Below are 24,066 nucleotides of genomic sequence, written 5' to 3' on the forward strand. Positions count from 1 at the left end.
TCGGCACCCAAAACCAAATCAGCTACTAATGTCAAGGAAAAAGACAATATGACTGTGGATATACAAAAAACATTGTGAAATACACTTCTCACATCAGCTGAGCAGACTTTTCCCACAGTTTGTTGTATGAAATAACTAGAACAACATAATGTAGATCCAGGCATTCAGCAAAGCAAGCAGAAACCAGTTAAACCTTCCTCCATCAGTCCATCCCGGTGTACAGCTGCAGTGGTAGGAAGTCAACATCTGGAACAGGGCAGCTAAAGCCCCATAGCAGGGTCACTGCCTTTCCTCTCCTCTGCCTGCCTCTCTGACTGTACTGGAAGACTTTACCATCAAGCCTTTGTGAAATGGATGGATATCTCACTGTGTTGCTGTCATAGCTCTGTCTCTGTGGTGTAAATCTCACTTGTGCACTGATCTGATGCACACATTGGTCACACTCTCTGACTGAGTGGGAGGGGGATAGAGGGAGTGAGAGGAGAAACATGAAACCAGGTGTCTCCTAATAGTCCAAGGTGGAGGGAGGACAGACGCAGAGTGAGAATTATTTTTAATTAGGGCTTAAGCCAAGGGGGGAAACTTGCGTTGCATCCCAAATTACACCCTATTCCCTTTATAGTGCACTCATTTTTACCAGGGCCCCATGCACTCATTGGAGTGACAGGGGCGAGTCAAATGGTAGATGAGGAAACACTATGCATAATAGCAATCTATTTTACCCTGTCATTTTATAATCCCGACAGGTTTATAACCATAGCGATCATACAATTCACTTCTGTGCCTATAGCTTATACTCCTGGGTGGTCTGGAGGCAGAGCAGTTGTGTGGTGGTATCAGGGCAGGGTTTAACCCTCTTTGCTCCCTGTCTGCTCTGTGTTCCACTCCCAGCCTGTATCTGTAACAGATAGATAGCAGAGCCAGCTAGCAGGATCTCCTCCGCATCCCCCCTGTGGATTATACATGGGGTTGTTTACTGCCTTTAATTCTGCTAGCTGGCACACACATACGTACGTAGACACACACACACACACACACACACACACACACACACACACACACACACACACACACACACACACACACACACACACACACACACACACACACACACACACACACACACACACACACACAAATACGTACTCACCAATGCACATACTGGCTGGCATACACACATGACCATGTACATATGCACGTGGATGTGCACACGCATGCACACGCTGCGGGCACTCTGTCCGAGAGCAGCAGATTACAGTTGTGTGAGGAGTGAGTGACTATTTGCAGTTTACAGTCTAGCTGAGCTCATTTCAGTCGATGTTTATTTGCCTACGACAATGCTGTAATGCCTTTTGTAAGGAGAGGGCATATTATATATTTTTTATAATTACGTATTTGGATTGAGCCCATCAATCGTTGGTTTGTTGTTTGACTTTTCTCAGGCATACCGCTGCACCCTGACCTTTTTAAAGGGTCAATCTGGGATTGGGATACATCGTGCTGGAACACGGACATCCTGGATGAGGTAAAACAATGCTTTCAGATCAGATGAAAAATATTGACCATTTAGATTTTAAATATATTCATCATATCGACCATTAGATATTGTCCTTGATGTTATTTAAAAAAAAGAATGAAATCATTATTGATGATCTGATACAGCAAACAATTATCCCTATGACATCATGTTTTTGTTACCCAGATTAGGTGTTCATGTCATTACACTATCTTTACATGATAGAGATGAATGGCTTTCTATCTTAGATTGCGTGTTGGAGGTTGATGCACTATTTTTGTGATTGAGATAGAGTATAGCATTTTTAGCATTTTAACCTCAGTGTGTAATGTATGTTGTGTGTTGGGTTGCACATTAGTGATGTGTGTGCTCGTGCGTGCATGCATTTGTGTGTGTGTGTATGCATGTGTGCGTCCATGCGTACAAGTGTATGTTTAACGTTAGTATTCTGTGTGTTGTGTTGACAGTAGTGAGCAGTGATGAGTGACAGGGAGGCAGTCAAAGCCCATGTCCTTCTGTCATCACAGGGCCACCAGACAGCCCTCCACCGAGCAGCCATGGTGGGGAACAGTGATATCATAGACAGACTCATCAAGGGAGGCTGCGCTCTAGACCTGCAGGACAAGGTGAGGGAGAGAAATGTCTCTGAATCTGGATCTGTCCCAATACAGTTGAAGTCGGAAGTTTACATACACCTTAGCCAAATACATATTAACTCAGTTTTTCACAATTTCTGACATTTAATCCTAGTAAAGATTCCCTGTCTTAGGTCAGCTAGGATCACCACTTTATTTTAAGAATATGAAATGTCAGAATAATAGTAGAGAGAATGACTTATTTCAGCTTTTATTTATTTCATCACATTCCCAGTGAGTCAGAAGTTTACATACACTCAATTTGTATTTGGTAGCATTGCCTTTAAATTGTTTAACTTGGGTCAAAGTTTTTGGGTAGCCTTCCACAAGCTTCCCACAATAAATTGGGTGAATTTTGGCCCATTCCTCCTGACAGAGCTGGTGTAACTGAGTCAGGTTTGTAGGCATCTTTGTTCGCACACACTTTTTCAGTTCTACCCACACATTTTCTATGGGATTGGGGTCAGGGCTTTGTGATGGTTAATCCAATACCTTGACTTTGTTGTCCTTAATTAAGCCATTTTGCCACAACTTTGGAAGTATGCTTGGGGTCATTGTCCATTTGGAAGACCCATTTGCGACCAAGCTTTAACTTCCTGACTGATGTCTTGAGATGTTGCTTCAATATATCCACATAATTTTCCTGCCTCTTGATGCCATCTATTTTGTGAAGTGTGTTTACATAAGTATTCAGACCCTTTGCAATGAGACTCGAAATTGAGCTCCGGTGCATCCTGCTTCCATTGGTCATTCTTGAGATGTTTTTACAACTTGATTGGAGTCCACCTGTGTAAAATTAAATTGATTGTACATGATTTGGAAAGGCACACACCTGTCTATATAAGTTCCCACAGTTGACAGTGCATGTCAGAGCAAAAACCAAGCCATGAGGTCAAAGAAATTGTCTGTAGAGCATTGTGTCGAGGCACAGATCTGGGGAAGGGTACCAAAACATTTATGCAGCATTGACGGTCCCCAAGAACACAGTGGCCTCCACCATTTTTAAATGAAAGAAGTTTGGAACCACTAAGACTCTTCCTAGAGCTGGCCGCCCGGCTAAACTGAGCAATCGGGGAAGAAGGGCCTTAGTCAGGGAGGTGACCAAGAACCCAATGGTCACTCTGAAAGAGCTCCATAGTTCCTTTGTGGAGATGGGAGAACTTTCCATCACTGCAGCACTCCACCAATCAGGCCTTTATGGTAGAGTGGCCAGACAGAAGCCACTCCTCAGTAAAAGGCAATTCACAGCCAGCTTGGAGTTTGCCAAAAGGCACCTAAAGGACTCTCAGACCATGAGAAACAGGATTCTCTGGTCTGATGAAACCAAGATTGAACTTTTTGGCCTGAATACCAAATGTCAGATCTGGAGGAAACCTGGCACCATCCCTACGGTTAAGCATGGTCGTGGCAGCGTCATGTTATGGGGATGTTTTTCAGCGGCAGGAACTGGGAGACTAGTCAGAATCGAGGGAAAGCTGAACGGAGCAAATTACAGAGAGATCCTTGATGAAAACCTGCTCCAGAGTGCTCAGGACCTCAGACTGGGGAGAAGGTTCACCTTCCAACATGACAACGACCCTAAGCACACAGCCAAGACAAAGCAGGGGTGGCTTCGGGACAAGTCACTGAATGTCGTTGAGTGGCCCAGCTTGAACCCGATCAAACATCTCTGGAGAGACCTGAAAATAACTGTGCAGCAATGCTCCCCATCCAACCTGACAGAGCTTCAAATCAAATCGTATTGGTCAAATACACATGGTTAGCATCAATTAATGCGAGTGTAGCGAAATTATTGTGCTTCTAGATCCAACTATGCAGTAATATCTAACAAGTAATCTAACAATTTCACAACAACTACCTGATACACACAAGTGTAAAGGAATGAATAAGAATATGTACATATAAATATATGGATGAGTGATGGCTGAACGGCATAGGCAAGATGCAGTAGATGGTATAGAGTACAGTATATACATGAGATGAGTAATGTAGGGTATGTAAACATTGTATAAAGTGGCATTGTTTAAAGTGACTAGTGATACATTTATTACAACCAATTTTTTATTATTAATGTGGCTAGAGATTTGAGTCAGTATGTTGGCAGCAGCCACTCAGTGTTAGTGATGCCTGTTTACAGTCTGATGGCCTTGAGATAGAAGCTATTTTTCAGTCTCTCGGTCCCAGCTTTGATGTACCTGTACTGACCTCGCCTTTTGGATAATAGCGGGGAGAACTGGCAGTGGCTTGAGTGGTTGTTGTCCTTGATGATATTTTTGGCCTTCCTGTAACATCAGGTGGTGTAGGTGTCCTGGAGGGCAGGTAGTTTGCCCCCAGTGATGCGTTGTGCAGACCTCACTACCCTCAGGATAGCCTTACGGTTGTGGGCGGAGCAGTTGCCGTACCAGGTGGTGATACAGCCCAACAGGATGCTCTTGATTGTGCATCTGTAAAAGTTTGTGAGTGTTTTTGGTGACAAGCCAAATTACTTCAGCCTCCTGAGGTTGAAGAGGCGCTGCTGCGCCTTCTTCACCACGCTGTCTGTGTGGGTGGACCTTTTCAGTTTGTCCGTGATGTGTATGCCGAGGAACTTAAAACTTTCCACCTTGTCCACTACAGTCCCGTCGATGTGGGTAGGGGGGTGCTCCCTCTGCTGTTTCCTGAAGTCCAGGATCATCTCCTTTGTTTTGGTGACGTTGCGTGTGAGGTTATTTTCCTGACACCACACTCCGAGGGCCCTCACCTGCTCCCTGTAGGCTCCCTGTAGGCTGTCTTGGATATAACCCCACCCACATTGTCAAAGCACAGCCCCCACACCACTAGAGGGATATCTTCAACAACCAACTTACCATCCTGAGACAAGGCCCGAGTATAGCCCACAAAGATCTCCGCCACGGCACAACCCAAGGGGGGGCGCCAACCCAGACAGGAAGATCACGTCAGTGACTCAACCCACTCAAGTGACGCACCCCTCCTAGGGACGGCATGGAAGAGCACCAGTAAGCCAGTGACTCAGCCCCTGAAATAGGATCCCTACTGGGATCCGATCCATTGTCCTGGGTGGTGGTCCAAAACAGAGGATCCGCCTCGGGAAAGTCGTATTCCTGGTCGTAATGTTGGTAAGTTGACGTTGCTCTTATATCCAATAGTTCTTACCGGCTGTATGTAATAAGACTTAAGATTTCCTGGGGTAACAGTGTAATAAATAATACATAAAAAAACAAATACTGCATAGTTTCCTAAGAACGCGAAGCGAGGCGACAATCTCTGTTGGCGCCATCCTTTGAGAGGATCTGCACAGAAGAATGGGAGAAACTCCCCAAATACAGGTGTGCCAAACTTGTAGCGTCATACCCAAGAAGACTCGTGGCTGTTAATCGCTGCCAAAGGTGCCTCAACAACGTACTGACTAAAGGGTCTGAATACTTATGTAAATGTGATATTTCAGTGTTTTATTGTGAATATATTTGCAAACCATTCTTGAAACCTGTTTTTGCTTTGTCATTATGGGGTATTGTGTGTAGATTGATGAGGAAAGAAAAAAATATGTAGTCAATTTTAGAATTAGTAACAAAATGTGGAGAAGTCGAGGAGTCTGAATACTTTCCGAATACACTGCAGGTCCCCATGGGCCCTGGTCAAATGTATTGCACTATAAAGGGAATAGGGCGCCACGTGGGACACAGACTCTGAATGTCTCATGAAATGTTGAGGAATCTGAAGCAATGTTACTGAAATGTCACTGAATCTTCAAGTCTGAAGACAAAGTCACATTTCCTTTATTTAATGTACAGGAGGGCCAAAAATACAAGCATTCACAACACAGGGAGGAATGTAATGTACCTGAACTGAATTAGCAATCTATATGAGGTCCGGACATATGAATTAAATTACATTATTAGAAAAACAAATGTTTCACTCCTTCTAATGACAGTGCTTTACGTCTCGCTGTTTCTGATAGGACGGCAACACGGCGCTTCATGAGGTCTCATGGCATGGCTTCCGTCAGTCAGTCAAACTGTTGGTCAAGTCTGGAGCTGACGTTCACGCCAGGAACAAGGTACAGCAATTCAAATGTGAATATGCTAGGTCTAGATCTGTGACCAATGATGGTAAAAATCATTAGGACTGAAATGTTTTTCTGTCTGGTGTCTGACAGGTTTTTCATGCCACTGGCAGGGTGTATCCCAAATGGCATCCTATTCCCTATGTAGTGCACTCCTTTTGAAGTAGTGCACTATAATAGGGTGTCGCTGGAATAAAAATAAAAAAAATGTGTCACATACACCGGATAGGTGCAGTGTTGTTTCACAGGGTCAGTCATAGTAGTACGGCGCCCCTGATTTGGTATAATTTGGTATCTGACGTGTGATTTAATGAGTTAGATTTTTATAGTATTTTTACTATAGCTTGGCTATTGGCCAAGTGGGACGCGACTGTCCCGCCTATCCCAGAGAGGTTAAGTGCCTTGCTCAAGGGCACATCGACAGACTTTCCACCTTGACGGCTCGGTTCTGCCACACTAGGCTGTGTATTTGTTCTTAGGCAGGAAACACAGCTCTCCACCTGGCCTGTCAGAATGCCAATACTCAGAGCGCCCACGTGCTGCTGCTGGGAGGCTCCAGACCAGACATCAAGAACAATGTGGGGGACACCTGTTTGCATGTGGCAGCACGCTACAATCACCTGGCCATGATCAAGATTCTGGTGGACGCCTTATGCTCTGTTACGGCGAAAAACCAGGTAGGTCCCAGCTTGATTTATATTGTTAATAACAGCTCCTTTCACGTCATTGATTACTTGTTTAGTTTGATGCCACAGTAGAGTTTGTGTCCAGTTAGTGAGAGACTGTGTCCAGTCAGTGACTGCTCAACTCTGGGTAGAGGTAACCTTTACATAGATGTAGGATCAGCTTATCCTCCCTAACCCTGGGGGGGTGGGCTCCTTTGACTGCTCTCACACCTATAGTCAACTCTTCCCTGTGCCCAGCTAGGGGATAGGGTTAGGGTTAGTCACCTGTCTGTTTCCTATACCCAGCTAGGGGACACTGCTCTCCATGTGGCGGCTGCCCTAAACCACAAGAAAACTGTTCAGCTCCTCCTGGAGGCAGGGACTGACGGCAACGCACGAAACAACGTAAGTGGATGCATCTCAAATGCTACTCTATTACCATACAGTGCTGTACTTCTGACCAGTGTACTATATAGGGGGGGTTGCATTTAAAAGGAGCATTGTCAACAGTGCAGGGACCTTGTCAGCAACGCAACTTTTCAATTAATTGCTGTGTGTTCCAGGCAGGGAAGACTGCCCTGGACAAGGCCAGAGACTACAACCACAAAGACGTGTCACTCCTGCTGGCCAGAGCTCCTCAGGTCAGCATGAGATGTTTCTTTGGACATAGACCAATGACACACTGATCTGATACACATTATGAGCTGATTCTGGCATCAAAACACCTGTTAGTGAACTTACATTTCCCTCCAAGGGTGACAGTTTATTAAGGAGTATAAAGAGTGCAGATGATTACCCATCGCCTCGATGAGTAGTCAGTTTTTCCAGTCGGTAATCCAGTCTGTTCTTCATTTTATGCACCTTGGCTGGACTGTGAAGTTTTCTACTCTCCTGTGCTTTGGTCAGGTTCACTGTTTCACTAGAGAAAGGACGGTGAGGAAGAAAAGGGACCGGCTGAAAGCAGAACGCAGAACCCAGTCTGTCACTAGAGAAGAAATTCTGCCCAACAAGGTAAAGGCTGTCTGGGGGTAAAATTAGGTGGTGTATATTGACAGGCAAAAAATTGATGACAGTAGACGGCGGGATGCCAACCCAGTGTTAAATATGATGTTTACATTATTTGTGCCTCTTGAGTTATTGGGTTGGGGTAAAGCGGAAGTCGAACCTTCATGGACCTTTGTGTACAATTGGACAATAAAGTTATCTTCTCCTTCACCTCTGCCTCCTGGCTGTTTCCTTCATCAGGACAGTGGGTATGTGGCTGAGGCGTCTCACGGTAGTGAGCGTAGGGCCAGCAGAGCAGGGCTGCCTCACCATCATCACCACCGCCTTCACTACAGTAAAACATCAGTCACCCCAACCAGCCCTTACCACAGAAGGAGAAGACATAAGCTTTTCAAAGAACAGGTGCTTAGGGGTGTCTCAGGGGATTGGGTTGTGAGGATAAAGACCATTTCTGTTCTCTGCAAGATAATGGACAATGAAGTCTCCTTCTTCCAGGCCTTGGCAGAGGATACTCCGAGAAGAAGAATGAATGGCCATCCCGAACTCCACAGGAAGAGCAGACTGTGTACACATGATGAAGCCCTTCCGCCTCACAACGGCAAAACCTATCAGCTATACACCCTGTACCGCGACAAGGACGGCAATGTCAAACAGGTCAGTCACCACGCTGCAAAATTCCGATCATTTCCAAAATTCCCAGGTTTTCGTGAAACCCCAGATAGAATATTCCATTACCAACTTTTTATTTCCTCTTGAAGTTATTGAAATGTTTCAACCCTAGGGGTGGGGTGTCCATAACTGAAGTGGTAGTAGTGGTACAGTACAGTAGAAGTATTGTTGTTGCTGTTGATATTGGTAATATAAGAGATTTAGAAAGAAACCAATGAAAGAAATCTAAAGAAAATATGTAAAACAAATATCACAATTATACATGATTGTGTCGCCTGGTCAGGCCCCAGCCAATGGCTGCCACTGTAAGCCCCTGATCAAGAGGCTAGAGGGAGAGCTGAACGCCACTAAAGAGGAGATGAGGACACAGATGCTGACAGTTCAGGAGCAAGTCTATACTAGGCTTGGGAGGATGGACCGCAAGAGCATACACCAGGCCTGTCTGCTACCAGTCAATTCAATTCAATTTTGTTGCACACATGGCTTTTTCTGTCTCATACAGAAAGACAAACTGCAAATACAGCCTGTAAACCTCCACTCGAATTTGTGTGGACATTTGTGTGGAAATGACATGAATGACATACAGACGTAGCATCTTAATTTGATCACTCTTTTGTGGCTGAGAATTTTCCTGCACGGCAGGAAATGCAAACATGTCGTGTATTTGAGGTTTGAAAGGCTTCTAAAAGTTTGTCATATCCACTTAAAAATGTCCGACATGATTTGCTGCAACAACATTTTTTATTTTTTATCATTTTTTATCAACCCCTTTTTATCACCATATTCCCCCTATAACGCGACACTTTTGAATGCTATTTGAGATGCAACCATGAATTCTGTTTAACTGATAGCTGCTGTTCGGCGTTGTGTTGATCAGATCAAAGTGCTGGACATGTTGACCCAGGAGAGGGTGGCAGCAGAGAGGATGGAGTGTCTCTACAGGATGGACCAGACAGCTGCCCAGGGCAGAGAGGAGGCACAGAGGAGACAGGTATGGTATTACATGGCACAACCACACCCTTATATACCTTCTATCCTCATCCCAAATGGCACTCTATTCTCTATACAGTGTACTCCTTTTAACTAGGGCCTTATTCACCCTTCGTAATAACGTCTGAAACGTATTCACAACATCTCTAACTAACATCTTCACTAACCCACATCTTCTGAAAATATGACATGTATTTCTGGTGTTCATTCACACACCAAGCAGGCAGCAGTCACCCTAACCCCTATGTTTCTCTGGTTGTCCACACACAAAACAGGCAGCAGTCACCCTAACCCCTATGTTTCTCTGGTTGTCCACACACAAAACAGGCAGCAGTCACCCTAACCCCTATGTTTCTCTGGTTGTCCACACACAAAACAGGCAGCAGTCACCCTAACCCCTATGTTTCTCTGGTTGTCCACACACAAAACAGGCAGCAGTCACCCTAACCCCTATGTTTCTCTGGTTGTCCACACACAAAACAGGCAGCAGTCACCCTAACCCCTATGTTTCTCTGGTTGTCCACACACAAAACAGGCATTAGTCACTCTAACCCCTATGTTTCTCTGGTTGTCCACACACAAAACAGGCAGCAGTCACCCTAACCCCTATGTTTCTCTGGTTGTCCACACACAAAACAGGCAGCAGTCACCCTAACCCCTATGTTTCTCTGGTTGTCCACACACAAAACAGGCAGCAGTCACCCTAACCCCTATGTTTCTCTGGTTGTCCACACACAAAACAGGCAGCAGTCACCCTAACCCCTATGTTTCTCTGGTTGTCCACACACAAAACAGGCATTAGTCACTCTAACCCCTATGTTTCTCTGGTTGTCCACAGACAAAACAGGCAGCAGTCACCTTAACCCTATGTTTCTCTGTTTGTTCACACAGAAAACAGGCAGCAGTCACCCTAACCCCTATGTTTCTCTGGTTGTCCACACACAAAACAGGCATTAGTCACCCTAACCCCCATGTTTCTCTGGTTGTCCACACACAAAACAGGCAGCAGTCACCCCAATCCTAACTCCTGGGTTTGCGTCCCTTTGATATTTTAAGTAGAAATTGTGCACCATTTAAAACATTTAAAAAAGGCTGTTAAATTAGCTAATGTGCCTTTTTAATATAGACCACACGGAGAATTTATTAAATCAGATTTTTAATATGAATAAAGACATTCAGCATTTTGCCATGCTCCTCCTTTGTGACTTCTAAGATTTCATCCCACTTAATCGCAACATTTCTCCAGGTTTGTAAAGCCCTAGTCATTTTGTTGCTTGGACAAAAGTCATTTCTGAAAATTATTATTTAGTTGATGGGATTGGTGATTAATTTGTCCCTGAATTCTCATTTTAATGTGTTGAAACTATTATTTTTTCTCTAAAGAAAAATGTAACATCTAATAGTAAAACTATAGTGTAAAAGCAGGTGAGCTGGTTGTACTCTTTTTGAACATGTTTTGTGGTGAAGCTTACTTACAATTGTCTCTCCCTGTTGCACACAACAAACCTCCTTTCCCCCACCCCAAGGATTAATGGCTGTTTCGAGGTGAAATCCTCAACCATGTTACAGTCAACCCTGTTACTCTATTTGGCACTTAATAGGCACTTAATATATTAATATTCGTATTTAACCACTTAACCACTTTAACCACCAGGAAAAAAACGTTTTTTATGAAGTTGAACATGTGCTCTTTATGACAGAATGTTAAAATGAGGTGAAATCAAAAGTTACACTACCCAGAAGGCACACAATTTGTGGAATGACCCCTCTATGTCTCTCTGTGGTTCAAACCCCAAGCAGGCAGCAGCAACCCAGGAGTTGAAGAGGTGGTGCATGACTCAGATCCAGGATATGGACCTCCACCTCCCAGCCCACCCCCAGTACTACAAGCTGCTCCCCTCACCGTCTGTGGAGCAGTCTGTGGGGGACGATGGAGACTCAGAGTGCCTCCCCCTGCTCTCTGTCTTCTCTGGGGACAGCAGCAGCTCTCTGGCTAACTACGTCAACCTGCTGCCATGCCCTTCACCCTCGCCTTCAATCACCCACAATGCACCACACAGTCCGGCAATGGAGCAGGGCCAGGGATCGGGCAGGAAGTACTTTGAGCTGAAGCTGGACAGATCACCAGGTGGGTGTTAGGAGGAGCATGAAATGAAAATGAGACATGGGAAGGTGGTTCCAGAAATCAAGTCACAATCTAAAATAATTTGTTTAACCTCGTCCCAACATTTTTGGTGATGAAGTTGTGGGGTTGACAGTAGGTCTAGGTCCTACACCTCTGATTTAGAAAACGCACAAGCTTGAAAAAAAACAGCTCCATTTCTCGTTCCTCCCTTCTCAGAGGACGACCAGAACACTACTCTTCTCCCTCTGCTAGCTCACCGCCATCACCCGGGAATCCTCCTGAGCTCTACCGCCACCCGGTGTCAGCATCCAGAACTACTCGACAATCACATTCCGGGGCTGATCTGGGATGGCTGCTCCAGCAGCAGCCAGTCTCCCACCAGCAACCGGAAGCAAGGCCGGGGCCAGGACAGCCATGGCTGGCACCACAAGAAGCACCTCCGGGACCGGATCAGGACGCGCGGCCTGATGAGACCACCCAGTGTCGGGACCAGGACCCTAGAGTTCTTCATGGACAGACCCCCTGAGCCCACATTCAGTCAGGAGAGAAACAACCTACACGCCATGGAGGTAACTGATGACAAGATAGCTGTGGTGAATACTATATCAATGGCTTCACATTGCCCTGGTTTTTAGATTAACTAACTTCAAGGTAATGACTCGGGATGTCGGGTTGGATATGAAAGCTTATTTTAGTAATAATACTTGTTCACGTTACATTTAACAACTTTAGATACTACAGAGCAATGCAGGTAAGATGCTATCGGAAAGTCTGCTTAATAACTTGCACCTGCACATAATTAGCGCGTTATCTCTCTACTTTTCTGTCGCAAGGCATTCTGGAACTTGCAGTCAAAAGCGTAATTCAATACTAACCAATACAATTACATATGTAAATAACTGTAAAGAAATATCTTTAGATACAGCTCCATGAATTAACTTAAACATTAACTCGGTAACACATTAAAGTTACAACACTGGTGGGCTGTGGACCAATGATTCCTTTTCACTTGGATTCTGGGAAGGGGTTGTGTGTGGAGAAGGGGTAACTTCTTCTTCACTCACTTCATGTATCTTTGTTGCAGGTGACCCAGACGTTTTTTGAGACAGTGTCCACTCAGCTGGAGTGCTGGTATGAGAGGAAGATCCAGAATGCCAAGCGGCAGGCAGAGCTCAGGGCACAGCATGACAGGGCCGAACTCCTGCAGCGAATTAGAAGCCTGGAGGAGGAGCTTGAACAGCTCAGGATGACCAATGGGAGCACAGACAGTTGATGCCAACCGGATTGACATCATGAGTTTGAGCAGAGGAAGAGATGAAGCGAGAGGGTTTACTTTGCCCAAAATCTGTCCACGAAAATAAGACCGCAAAGTGAGGAATTTTTTATGGAGGACAATGAGTCGAATTTGGATAAGAAAAACTTGAATTGCTTACTTGATCAAATAAAAGTTTCAAAATGGTTAGGTTGTTATGAATGTATTGATATAAGTGAACGCATGTGGCATTTCGGAAACCTAAAAAAAATAAAACTTAATCTGAGTTGTGCCTTTTGTTCACACGTGTATCTGCCCTCTCATTGCCTAGAATAGTCCCACCTGATCTCGACTCCTTTGGCCTGCATTCCATCAAAGACAATACAGTGCTTCCATCTTTGAGGACACTAATTTCCAATGTTAGTGGTCACTCGACTATCTTGTCAATATAATAGATTGTCTTTGGTTAGACCCTTACCTTAACCTAATTGTAACCCATTTGAAAATGAAATATCACATCTGCTACGTCCCCTTTGTTTTTCCCATTTATTGCTTATACAGTGCTTTGCAAAAGTATTCAACCCCCTTGCCGTTTTTTTTCCTCAATTTTATTCCATTACAACCTGCAATTTAAATGGATTTTTATTTGGTTTTCATGTAATGGACATACACAAAATAGTTCAAATTGGTGAAATGAAATGAAAAAAGATTTAAAAACAGAAAAATGGTGAGCGCATTTGTATTCACCCCTTTGCTATGAAGCCCCTAAATAAGATCTGGTGCAACCAATTACCTTCAGAAGTCACTTAATTAGTTAGATTGCACACAGGTGGACAATATTTAAGTGTCACATGATCTGTGACATGATCTCAGTATACATACACCTGTTCTGAAAGTGTCTACAACACCACCAAGCAAGCAGCACCATGAAGACCAAGGAGCTCTCCAAACAGGTCAGGGACAAAGTTGTGGAGAAGTACAGATCGGGGTTGGGTTATGAATAAATACCAGAAACTTTGAACATCCCACGGAGCACCATTAAATCCATTATTAAAAAATGGAAGAATATGGCACCACAACAAATATGCCAAGAGAGGGCCGCACACCAAAACTCACCGACCGGGCAAGGAGGGCATTAATCAGAGAAAACAAAGAGACCAAAGATAACCCAGAAGGAGCTGCAAAACTCCACAGCGGAGATTGGATTATCTGTCCATAGGACCACATTAAGCCGTACACTCCACAGAGCTGGGCTTTACGGAAGAGAAAAAAGCCATTGCTTAAAAAAAAAAGAAAACACTTTTGGTGTTCGCCAAAAGGCATGTGGAAGACTCCCCAAACATATGGAAGAAGGTACCCTGGTCAGTTGAGACTAAAATGTAGTTTTTTGTCCATCAAGGAAAACTCTATGTCTGGCGCAAACCCAACACCTCGCATCACCCCGAGAATACCATCCCCACAATGAAGCATCATGCTGCGGCAGTGTTTTTCATCGGCAGGGACTGGGAAACTTGTCAGAATTGAAGAAATGATGGATGGCACTAAATACAGGAAATTCTTGAGGGAAACCTGTTTCAGTCTTACAGAGATTTGAAACTGGGACGGAGGTTCACCTTCCAGCGGGACAATGACCCTATGCATACTGCTAAAGCAACACTCGAGTGGTTTAAGGGACACATTTAAATGTTTTGGAATGGCCTAATCAAAGCCCAGACCTAAATCCAGTTGAGAATCTGTGGTATGACTTAAAGATTGTACACCAGCGGAACCCATCCAACTTGAAGGAGCTGGATCAGTTCTGCGTTGAATAATGGGCAAAAATCCCAGTGGCTAGATGTGCCAAGCTTATAGACACATACCCCAAGAGACCTGCAGCTGCAATTGCTGAAAAAGGTGGCTCTACAAAGTATTGACTTTGGAGGGGGTGAATAGTTATGCATGCTCAAGTTTGCAGTTTTTTTGTCTTATTTCTTGTTTGTTTCACAATTATTATTTTTTTGCATCTTGATAGTAGTAGGCATGTTGTGTAAATCAAATGATACAACCCCACCCCCCAAAAAAAAAATATATATTTGAATTCCAGGTTGTAAGGCAACAAAATAGGAAAAATGCTAAGGGGGGTGAATACTTCCACAAGCCACTGTAGCTGCTCCTATGCAGCATTCCAATTTAATATGGGTTACTACGTACTCACGACTATGAGTGATGTGTTTTCTTTATGGATCCTTCCCGACTACTCCTACAGGCCTGAGATAATATGCGATACTACTACATTATATTCTGGTAGGTTGTATCTGACAAAGTCCTAATGGCAACAAATCCTGGTTTACTTTTTGTGAAAACATTTTTTACAGTTTGTATTTTCTTTGAAAACACAGCAACAACCAATAAAACCCACTCCGAGCATGTGTTTTTCCTTTCATTTGTACCTTTTCATCTTTGATAGTTTCTTTCAATCTTTTCCAAATACAAATTTCATGGAACACACATTTGAAAAAAGGATCAATCTGAACACTAAAAACATTTACATCTCAAACTTAGGTTAAAAGGCTAAAAATGGAACGTACAACTCTATAACACACTCTTACAATGCCGAACTGTAAAATCCTACTCGGGTCCCTGTGTCGTGGTAGAGTTCTGGGTTCTGGTTGGCGAGATGGTGGGCTTGTGTTTCTTGAGGAGGGTTTTGATGCTGCTCTTGGTTGGCATGGCAACGCCGTTGTATATGAGCAGGAAGCCAAAGAGCAGCAGGCCTCCCAGGATGATGGCTGCCATGTTGTTGACGAGGTGTTGGGTTGGGAACGCCAGCGGAGGCTCGTCTACGTAGATCTACACGTATGGAAAGAGAGAGAAAGGGAGAGCGGGAAAGGAAGGAGAGAAATAGGTGAGGGCCGGAGGTTATCTTGCTCTTCCTCTTTTTTTATTCGTTACTGACTTCAGTATAAAAGCTACAGGGTTCCTCACCTGTACCTCCTCCACCAGGTCACACAACACAACTCCAGGAATGACAGAGATACGGAAGTGGAAAAGCTCAGAGCCCTGTGGAAAATAATGGTGGTGGTTGTTAGGTTGGAGAAATATTATATTTATAACATTGTCACAATAAAACCCCAGATGGAAACTGCTATTTCATAGCACAATTCGCATGACTGAAATGACAGTATGTCTATGCAGACGTTTTCAGATTACACTCAACTATTTTACAATTTATTTTCAATTTATATGACAATTTATGTCATATAGTCAGGGAGACTGTAGATTATTTACATATAGGCTGATCTGCAGTCCTTCTGGGTTGTAGAGATTGTTCTTTAGACTGTCTTCAAGATATTGTCTCATCCTGTCCATGGTGGGGGTGGCATGGGTCCCTACCAACACAAAGGATGGGAAAAGACGGGTTAACAACAGAGAATGTGTGTTTCACTATAGTGCACTAGAGACCTGCCCATTAGGCAACATTTTGCAAGGGAAGTCATGATCACACCCTTTTCTGGTTGAAATCAGTTTTTCTGGTTGAAAAGATGACAGAAAATATGTATTTTTCAAAACCTTCTGGGATGAGACTGACCTGTGACCTTCCAGCTGGTCCGGTTGTTGACCTCTGTGACAGTAACAAAGTAAGGAGAGCAGAGCGGGTGGTCAGCGTGGTTGGTTCTCCTCAGGAACAGGGTGATGTTGAAGTCAGTCACAGGAAACGTTAGCCTCAGCACCTACAGTACAACACAGAGGACATGGGAAAGACTAAAATACTTTTTAACCAATATACCATTTTTATATGATTTCATTCATGTTTGCAGCCAACAAGACTGAAATATGCAGAATGCAAAGTTACATTAAGACAATACTTTAATATATTCCACTAAGTGGTACTAAATATGAGTGTATAGCATATTCAATATTGTTTTGTGTTATAAATGTTACAATATTTAATGTATAGTACCAGTCAGAAGTTTGGACACACCTACTCATTCAAGGGTTATTCTTGATTTATCTATTTTCTACATTATAGAATAATAGTGAAGACATCAAAACTATGAAATAACACATATGGAATTTGCTTATTGAAGCTGTTCTTGCCATAATATGGACTATGGCTATCTTCTCTATACCACCCCTACCTTGTCACAACACAACTGATTGTCTCAACGCATTAAATAAAGAAATTCCACAAATTCACTTTTAATAGGGCACACCTGTTTATTGAAATGCATTCCAGGTGACTACCTCAGGAAGCTTGTTGTGAGAATGCCAAGAGTGTGCAAAGCTGTCATCAATGCAAAGGGTGGCTACTTTGAAGAATATAAAATATTAGTTACTACATGATTATTTTATAGTTTTGATGTCTTCACTACTATTCTACAAAGTAAAAAAATAACATGTCCAAACTTTTGACTGGTACTTTATATGTAATTGTTTTGTTTTTGGAAGACATTGATGATTGATCACACTGATGTAGATGTGTACCCTCTGTCTGCAGTCAGAGTTGATGGCTAGAGGAGAGACTTTCAGTGTGTCTGTACAGCCACATTCCTCTGTGGACCTTTTCCCTGCACACTGCTTATACCGACCAGAGTTCTGGAAGAAGGCACACAATTTGTCACCCACAGACACTATGTATCACAGCTTACACCCAATGCGAAACACAACACAGAAGCACACATAGACACTTGGTTAAGTTACACTGCACAACAATACAAGACTTGCTCAGCTTGGAGACAAGGTAGTGCTGACGTGTGTGAACCTTGTGACCTGTGCTCACCTTGGAAATGGGGTAGTGCTCTCTGGGGCGGGGATGACTTGGGTCAGCGTTATAAATGTTGTCTGAGGTCGGGATTAAAACACCTAGTTGGGAGGGAGGCCGGTAGTTCACCTGAAGCACACACTCACGCATCTCATTATCTGCACACAGGTCAACTAATAAAACATTGATCGCATGCCTGTAACCCAGTGTGTCTCTATCTCTCACAGGCAGGTTGAAGAGCCTCTTGTTGTCCATGTGATCCTCTGGATCCGCGTGGATCCATTCGTGGTCACTGATTGGCTGTTGGGAGACATAGACGATTTGGAGTCCCTCGGGGCAGGAGTTCTGCAGCGTGAAGGTGAAGGAGGAGGACCTACACAACAGAGAGGCTTCTGGGATGTATACCGTCACTGTGGTGGTTGCCTAGGGGCAGAGGGAAAGATATCACAACACAATTACAATGGAGGAACAGACTTCAGACAACTGCATTCAGCAGGGTTGGGGTTCTTTCAATTTAAAAAATGGAATTGTAAATTCCAGAATTGAGTGAATTGAAATGGAATTGACCTATATATACCCTGATATACTGTATGCAACTACAAAATGTTTTTTATGTTATTATTAGTCTATATAGGCAAACGCGAGGATGATATGAGGGTGATTTGGAGTATTGGGGGTATACCTTCTTGCAGAGGTGACTGAAGGCGGTGAGGGTGAGCATGTGGTTGTTGGTGTCGTCCCAGGAGTGTCTGGCTGTGACTCGGATGGCCAGAGGGTTGGTCAGAACCACACGCATGAACTTCTTATGGTACACCATGGACAAAGCTGCACGCGCACAGGTTTTGTTAGAACGAGAGCATTAAAGCTGGACTCCTTAAGTGGTGAAACGGTTTGGGATATTACAACAAAGAGGTTACTGCAAAAACCAGACATCATTGAACACGCGTGACAGAACAGCAGAATAATTCAATACAAAATGACCACACTGAAGGAGGCCCTGTTTCCCCTAACCACGGATCTCAATCTTAAACTATAGACTACCCTTTCAAAAGAATGTAGACAGTGATACACAGTGAATAGGAATTGGTGTTAGGTTCTAATTCTCAGACTGAAAACTCGGACACTATGAAAGCTTAAACCAAGTTTTATTCTTCCCCGGAGGATCAACACAGCTGCATTAGACAAAGACATTGTTCACACAAGCACTGATATCTAACTATTTCTCCTAGGCTGAGTCTCCTCCTACACATCTGAACAAACATGGCATCTTTACTGCTAGGCAGGAAACTAAGTAATACGGCCATAAACTTTTCTTTCTGCCTTAATGTGACCTGACCTCGACCCCCTTCATCACTAATCCATGGCTCTCTCCCCTTATCAACGCCTGCCACATGTGATCGCTTTCTCTGCACTCAGCACATTCCAAGCTTAATTGCTGTAGTGGAAATGTCCTGTATTTACCAAATCATGAGAGCAAACCACCACACAAGTCAGAGTTATCATAAAGTCCATCTTTAATTATATGAACTCCATCACAGCCCTGTGACTCTCAGATCAATTCAGTGTCTATAAATTAATTCTCTGAGAGTCCTTACAAAACAGTTCTTAGTATCATTTATAGCCAAGACACACCCATCTCAACTCACACGACGAATAACAGATCTTATGAACATTACAAAGGAAGACTCTACTTGAGAGAGGAGTAATTCCATAGCCAGACAGCGTTAGCTATAAATGATCGTTCAGTTTGCTCTCCTAAAACGAGGTTCTACTTCTCGTTCTTGGTACAACATAGTACCAAGACATTAGGATATATATCAATTGTCATTTTAGACACTCCCATTCTGGACAAGCTCACGGAGACACAGTGACTGGCACACAGACATTGTGGAGCCAAGAGATAATTGGTTGCCCCTCAATCAATCCATTCACATGGTTTAAAAGACATGTTTACATATAAAGACAAGCTTGACCTCTCCCCTCTCTGCGGCCCAAGTAACTGAACCCTGACAGAGAACAGATAACTGCAACCGGCCAACAGTATTATCCCAAAATAGACATTCTAATGACATATCTCACATAAGCATGCAATAAAATAAATAAAACATATTATTTATAAATAAATAATACATAAATAAATAATTCTGATTCCACCACGACATTGCACACACTATATACCTTCCTCCCACAGATAACCATTTACTTCTGGTGTAGACCCTTTAAACCTAAGCACTCAATATTTCAATAGGATACCTGATAATTAACCCTATCCCAAGTTTAGGAGTTAGTACGCAGAATCCATCATTGGTAAGAACCCAGATACCACACACCTCAACCCCCCACACCACCACTACTCACAGTAGTCGGACATGAAGGCCTTGAAGGTGAAGTTGAGCTTTTCTCTGACGTTGATCCTCATCAGAGCGTTATTCCTCACACCGTTCAATGACTGCAGGGCGTGACGACATGGCCCCTCCTTCATCCCCCAGCTCCCCCGGCCTAGATGGATAAACGGATGGATCTATTTCACACATTTAAAACACATACAGGGTTGGTTTCCCAAATCTAGATTAAGTCTCGTCTTGGATTAAGAAGTACTTTCTATGGAGAATCTCTTATCAAGCATACTTTTTAGCCCAGGACCAGGCTTAATCTGTATACAGGAAATGAGCCCATAGACTTACCTCAGGCGAGTACTACAACAATACACATTAAAAATCATTGAGGATGTAATAACACACAATAGACACAGTAACCTGCAGAGTGGAAGAGCAGCCACTCTCCTGACCGGTGGCTGGTCAGGGGGAGCACTAGGGCTGGCATGGTGGGTTTGGCTAGGGCACTGCCGCTGGGCAGCAGCCCTGTGATGAGGTAACTGCTGAAGCCTGGTGCTACCACAGCCTTCCCCACGTGGGACAAATTAAACCCCTGGGACGGATCTGGACAAGACAGGACAGGACAGCTCAGAGTTCACCACAAGAGAAACAGCAGCAGGGTTGACTAAAGCAGTGTTTACCACAGAAGAATGATAGTGTTATCATCTAAGAAATCAAATCAAATCAAATGTTATTGGTCACATACACATGGTTAGCAGATCTTAATGCGAGTGTAGCAAAATGCTTGTGCTTCTAGTTCCGACCGTACAGTAATATCTAACAAGTAATCTATCAATTCACCAACAACTACCTAATACACACAAATCTAAAGGGGTGAATGAGAATATGTACATGTATGTATATGGATGAGTGATGGCCGAGCAGCATAGGCAAGGTGCAATAGATGGTATAAAATACAGTATATACATGTGATGAGTAATGTAAGATATGTAAACATTATTAAAGTGGCATTATTTAAAGTAGCATTGTATAAAGTGACTAGTGATCCATTTATCAGTGGCCAGTGATTGGGTCTCAATGTAGGCAGCAGCCTCTCTGATTTAGTGATGGCTGTTTAGCAGTCTGATGGCCTTGAGATAGAAGCTGTTTTTCAGTCTCTCAGTCCCAGCTTCGACGCACCTGTACTGACCTCGTCTTCTGGATGGTAGCGGTGTGAACAGGCAGTGGCTCGGGTGGATGATGTCCTTCATGATCTTTTTGGCCTTCCTGTGACATCGGGTGCTGTAGGTGTCATGGAGGGCAGGTAGTTTGCCCCCGGTGATACATTGTGCAGACCGCACCACCAGGCTGTGATACAGCCCGACAGGATGCTCTCGATTGTGCATCTGTAAAAGTTTGTCAGGGTTCTGGGTGAAAAGCCAAATTTCTTCAGCCTCATGCGGTTGACGAGGCACTGTTGCGCCTTCTTCACCACATTGTCTGTGTGGGTGGACTATTTCAGCTTGTCTGTGATGTGTACGCCGAGGAACTTAAAACTTTCCACATTCTCCACTGCTATCCCGTCGATATGGATAGGGGGGGGTGCTCCCTCTGCTGTTTCCTGAAGTCCACGATCATCTCCTTTGTTTTGTTGACGTTGAGTGAGAGGTTGTTTTCCTGACACCACACTCCGATTGCCCTTACCGCTGAGCACGCACCCTTGTAGGGCCCCAGTGTTGAGGGTCAGAGAAGTGGAGATGTTGTTTCCTGCCTTCACCACCTGGGGGCGGCCCGTAAGAAAGTCCAGGATCCAATTGCACAGGGCGGGGTACTATGCTGTTGAATGCTGAGCTGTAGTCAATGAACAGCATTCTTACATAGGTATTCATTTGGTCCAGATGGGATAGGGCAGTGTGCAATGCGATGGTGATTGCGTCGTCTGTGGACCCGTTGCGGCGGTATGCAAACTGAAATGGCTCTAGGGTGGCCGGTAAGGTAGTCTCTCAAAGCACTTCATAATGACAGAAGTGAGTGCTACGGGGCGGTCGTCATTTAGTTCAGTTATCTTTTCTTTCTTGGGTACAGGAAAAATGGTGGCCATCTTGAAGCATGTGGGGACAACAGACTGGGATAGGGAGAGATTGAATATGTCCGTAAACACACCAGCCAGCTGGTCTGCGCATCCTCTGAGGACGAGGCTAGGGATGCCGTCTGGGCCAACAGCCCTGCGAGGGTTAACATGTTTAAATGTTTTACTTACGTCAGCCAGTTCTTGTTAGTGGGGCTGCGACGGTGCTACTGTATTATATTCAAGAGGGCAAAGAAGGTGTTTAGTTTGTCTGGAAGCGTGACGTCGGTGTCCGTGACGTGGCTGGTTTTCTTTTTGTAGTCTGTGATTTCCTGTAGACCCTGCCACATACGTCTCGTGTCTGAGCCGTTGAATTGCGACTCCACCTTGTCCCTGTACTGGCCTTTTGCTTGTTTGATTGCCTTGCAGAGGGAATAACTACACTGTTTATCTTAACTTCAAGTGTGCACACTTAAATGTAATCTTCCTTCAAATAGATCTGGCAAGTCAGGCAGCTCATAGTTTACCCCAGGAGAAACCGAAGCAGGCTGGGTTAAATAAAGCTATGAGTTGTGAGTAGTGGTTGATTTATTTTGGATTGTGTCTTAAGACTCATGATGAGAGATTGAGATCGTAGCTAGAAATATCACATTCATTTACTTGGAAGGATAGGAAAATATCTGAAACGTCGCATGATTCTGTTAGAATTTCAGGACTAGTAAGCAGCACAAAATAAGTTTGGGAATCACTAAATGTAAATGAACAAACAAGTCAGTTGATGCTATCTTTCTTTCCAGTTACCTAGGTCTTTGAGCTGCAGTGTAACAATGAGCCCCTCGGGCTCCCCCTTCTTCACCAACAGGTCATATAACTGCACAGGCTCCGCATTCAAGCTGGCTCCTTTGATTGGCTCCAGGATCTCCCCGACGACAACCCCGGAGAACCCCTTCAGATAGTGAGTCCGGAACACCTCTGTGATCACCACCATGCCACCGTCACTGGGGGAGAACACACACACAGACATGTATGGACATGCACATCTGGAGGACACTGATGGCATTTACTAAGACACATAAAGACAATACAAAGATATAAAGACACTCAATAGTAGATAGGAAAGTCAATATGAGATAAGAAAGTCAATATTAGATAAGAAAGTCAATAATAGATAAGGAAGTCCATATTAAAGTCAATATTAGATAAGGATGTCAATATTAGACAAGGAGGTCAATATTACATGTAGACAAGGAACAAGTGTCTAAAATAGTTCAAAAGATCCACAAGATGACAGGTTAAAGAGATTTGGAACATGTGAGAGGTAAATGTATGGTTGAGGATAGTATTGAACAGGTGAAAAGGAAATGGGGAGTAGGGAGAGACTAGGGCTAGAGTCCCCCCCACCTGAAGTAGATGACCTTGCCCACGTGGTCAGGTGAGAAGTGGCTGGCAGGTGCCACGGTGAGAGGGTTGTTCCTGCCCTGGCGGTTGTTTCCGTTAGCATGGTCATTGATGACAACGTTCTCATGGAGCAGGACTGTGTGGTCTGTGGTGTACTGGAGGGCCAGGGCTTTGTCAAAACTCATCTCATGTTTCTATTGGGACACAAACACACAGTAGGTTAAAAATCAAGATACCAGTGTATGTCTGCAACAGGCCTGACAGACAGGAGAATATCATATTGGCCAGTATAAACAACAGATGATGTGCTATAAAGCCATTTCTACACCAACACCCGATTCTTATTGCGTGTAGACCGAAGAATCTGCCGTGAGATAACGAGCTGCAGTAGTTCTGGTCTTTGGGTTTTGGCACTGGTTATATGGACATTTCAGAATTGTGCGAAGGCAGTGCTTAAACTGCCTCACTTCAAGTGCTTTGCGCGTGTGCCCATGTGGATCGAAAGGGGGGGGGGTGGCTTTGGCTGAGAGTTTCCTTTTACAAGGGCGGAGACTACGCAAACCACCAGAACTCTCAATTTCAAACACATTTTGACCCAGAAGTTAATCATGCAGTTGACCAAAT

The 24,066-nt window shown here is 44.0% G+C and overlaps 2 protein-coding genes and 1 long non-coding RNA gene across 4 annotated transcripts in view; 2 read left to right on the forward strand and 1 right to left on the reverse strand.

The window, feature by feature from the left end:
• The first annotated feature begins 1,340 nt into the window (after nt 1-1,340).
• LOC127913639 (uncharacterized) lies at nt 1,341-6,199 on the forward strand. Its single transcript, XR_008086295.1, has 3 exons — nt 1,341-1,525; nt 1,984-2,142; nt 6,110-6,199. It is a non-coding gene; the product is annotated as an uncharacterized LOC127913639 (long non-coding RNA).
• Nucleotides 6,200-6,254: 55 nt separating this feature from the next.
• LOC118362204 (ankyrin repeat domain-containing protein 6) lies at nt 6,255-14,954 on the forward strand. Its single transcript, XM_052485222.1, has 12 exons — nt 6,255-6,260; nt 6,694-6,891; nt 7,186-7,284; nt 7,443-7,520; nt 7,786-7,890; nt 8,125-8,286; nt 8,380-8,538; nt 8,837-9,101; nt 9,431-9,544; nt 11,258-11,671; nt 11,885-12,237; nt 12,753-14,954. Exons 1-12 carry the CDS (start codon nt 6,255-6,257, stop codon nt 12,939-12,941), a joined length of 2,142 nt encoding a protein of 713 aa, XP_052341182.1. The 3' UTR covers nt 12,942-14,954.
• Nucleotides 14,955-15,005: 51 nt separating this feature from the next.
• The window catches only part of LOC118362784 (cation channel sperm-associated auxiliary subunit beta-like), a 45,051-nt gene continuing 35,990 nt past the window's right edge, over nt 15,006-24,066 (reverse strand). For both annotated transcript variants that reach the window (XM_035743388.2, XM_035743387.2), the window contains 12 exons: nt 23,446-23,636; nt 22,846-23,042; nt 20,418-20,600; nt 20,020-20,160; nt 18,344-18,486; nt 17,887-18,084; nt 17,680-17,790; nt 17,385-17,495; nt 16,489-16,630; nt 16,188-16,288; nt 15,885-15,959; nt 15,006-15,749 (listed from right to left, as the gene is read on the reverse strand). In XM_035743388.2, coding sequence (XP_035599281.1) covers nt 15,528-15,749; nt 15,885-15,959; nt 16,188-16,288; nt 16,489-16,630; nt 17,385-17,495; nt 17,680-17,790; nt 17,887-18,084; nt 18,344-18,486; nt 20,020-20,160; nt 20,418-20,600; nt 22,846-23,042; nt 23,446-23,636 — 1,815 coding nt within the window. In that variant the 3' untranslated portion in view covers nt 15,006-15,527. The remainder of the gene's footprint in view (nt 15,750-15,884; nt 15,960-16,187; nt 16,289-16,488; nt 16,631-17,384; nt 17,496-17,679; nt 17,791-17,886; nt 18,085-18,343; nt 18,487-20,019; nt 20,161-20,417; nt 20,601-22,845; nt 23,043-23,445; nt 23,637-24,066) is intronic.

Source organism: Oncorhynchus keta, chromosome 29 (assembly GCF_023373465.1).
Source record: "Oncorhynchus keta strain PuntledgeMale-10-30-2019 chromosome 29, Oket_V2, whole genome shotgun sequence".
Classification (NCBI taxonomy): domain Eukaryota; kingdom Metazoa; phylum Chordata; class Actinopteri; order Salmoniformes; family Salmonidae; genus Oncorhynchus; species Oncorhynchus keta.

Bases quoted from the DNA above. Each gene is read 5' to 3' on its own strand.
- LOC118362204 (XM_052485222.1), top strand. The intron at 8,539-8,836 runs GTCAGTCACCAC...TCGCCTGGTCAG, and splicing joins AGGACGGCAATGTCAAACAG to GCCCCAGCCAATGGCTGCCA. The intron at 9,102-9,430 runs GTGGACATTTGT...TGTGTTGATCAG, and splicing joins AAACCTCCACTCGAATTTGT to ATCAAAGTGCTGGACATGTT.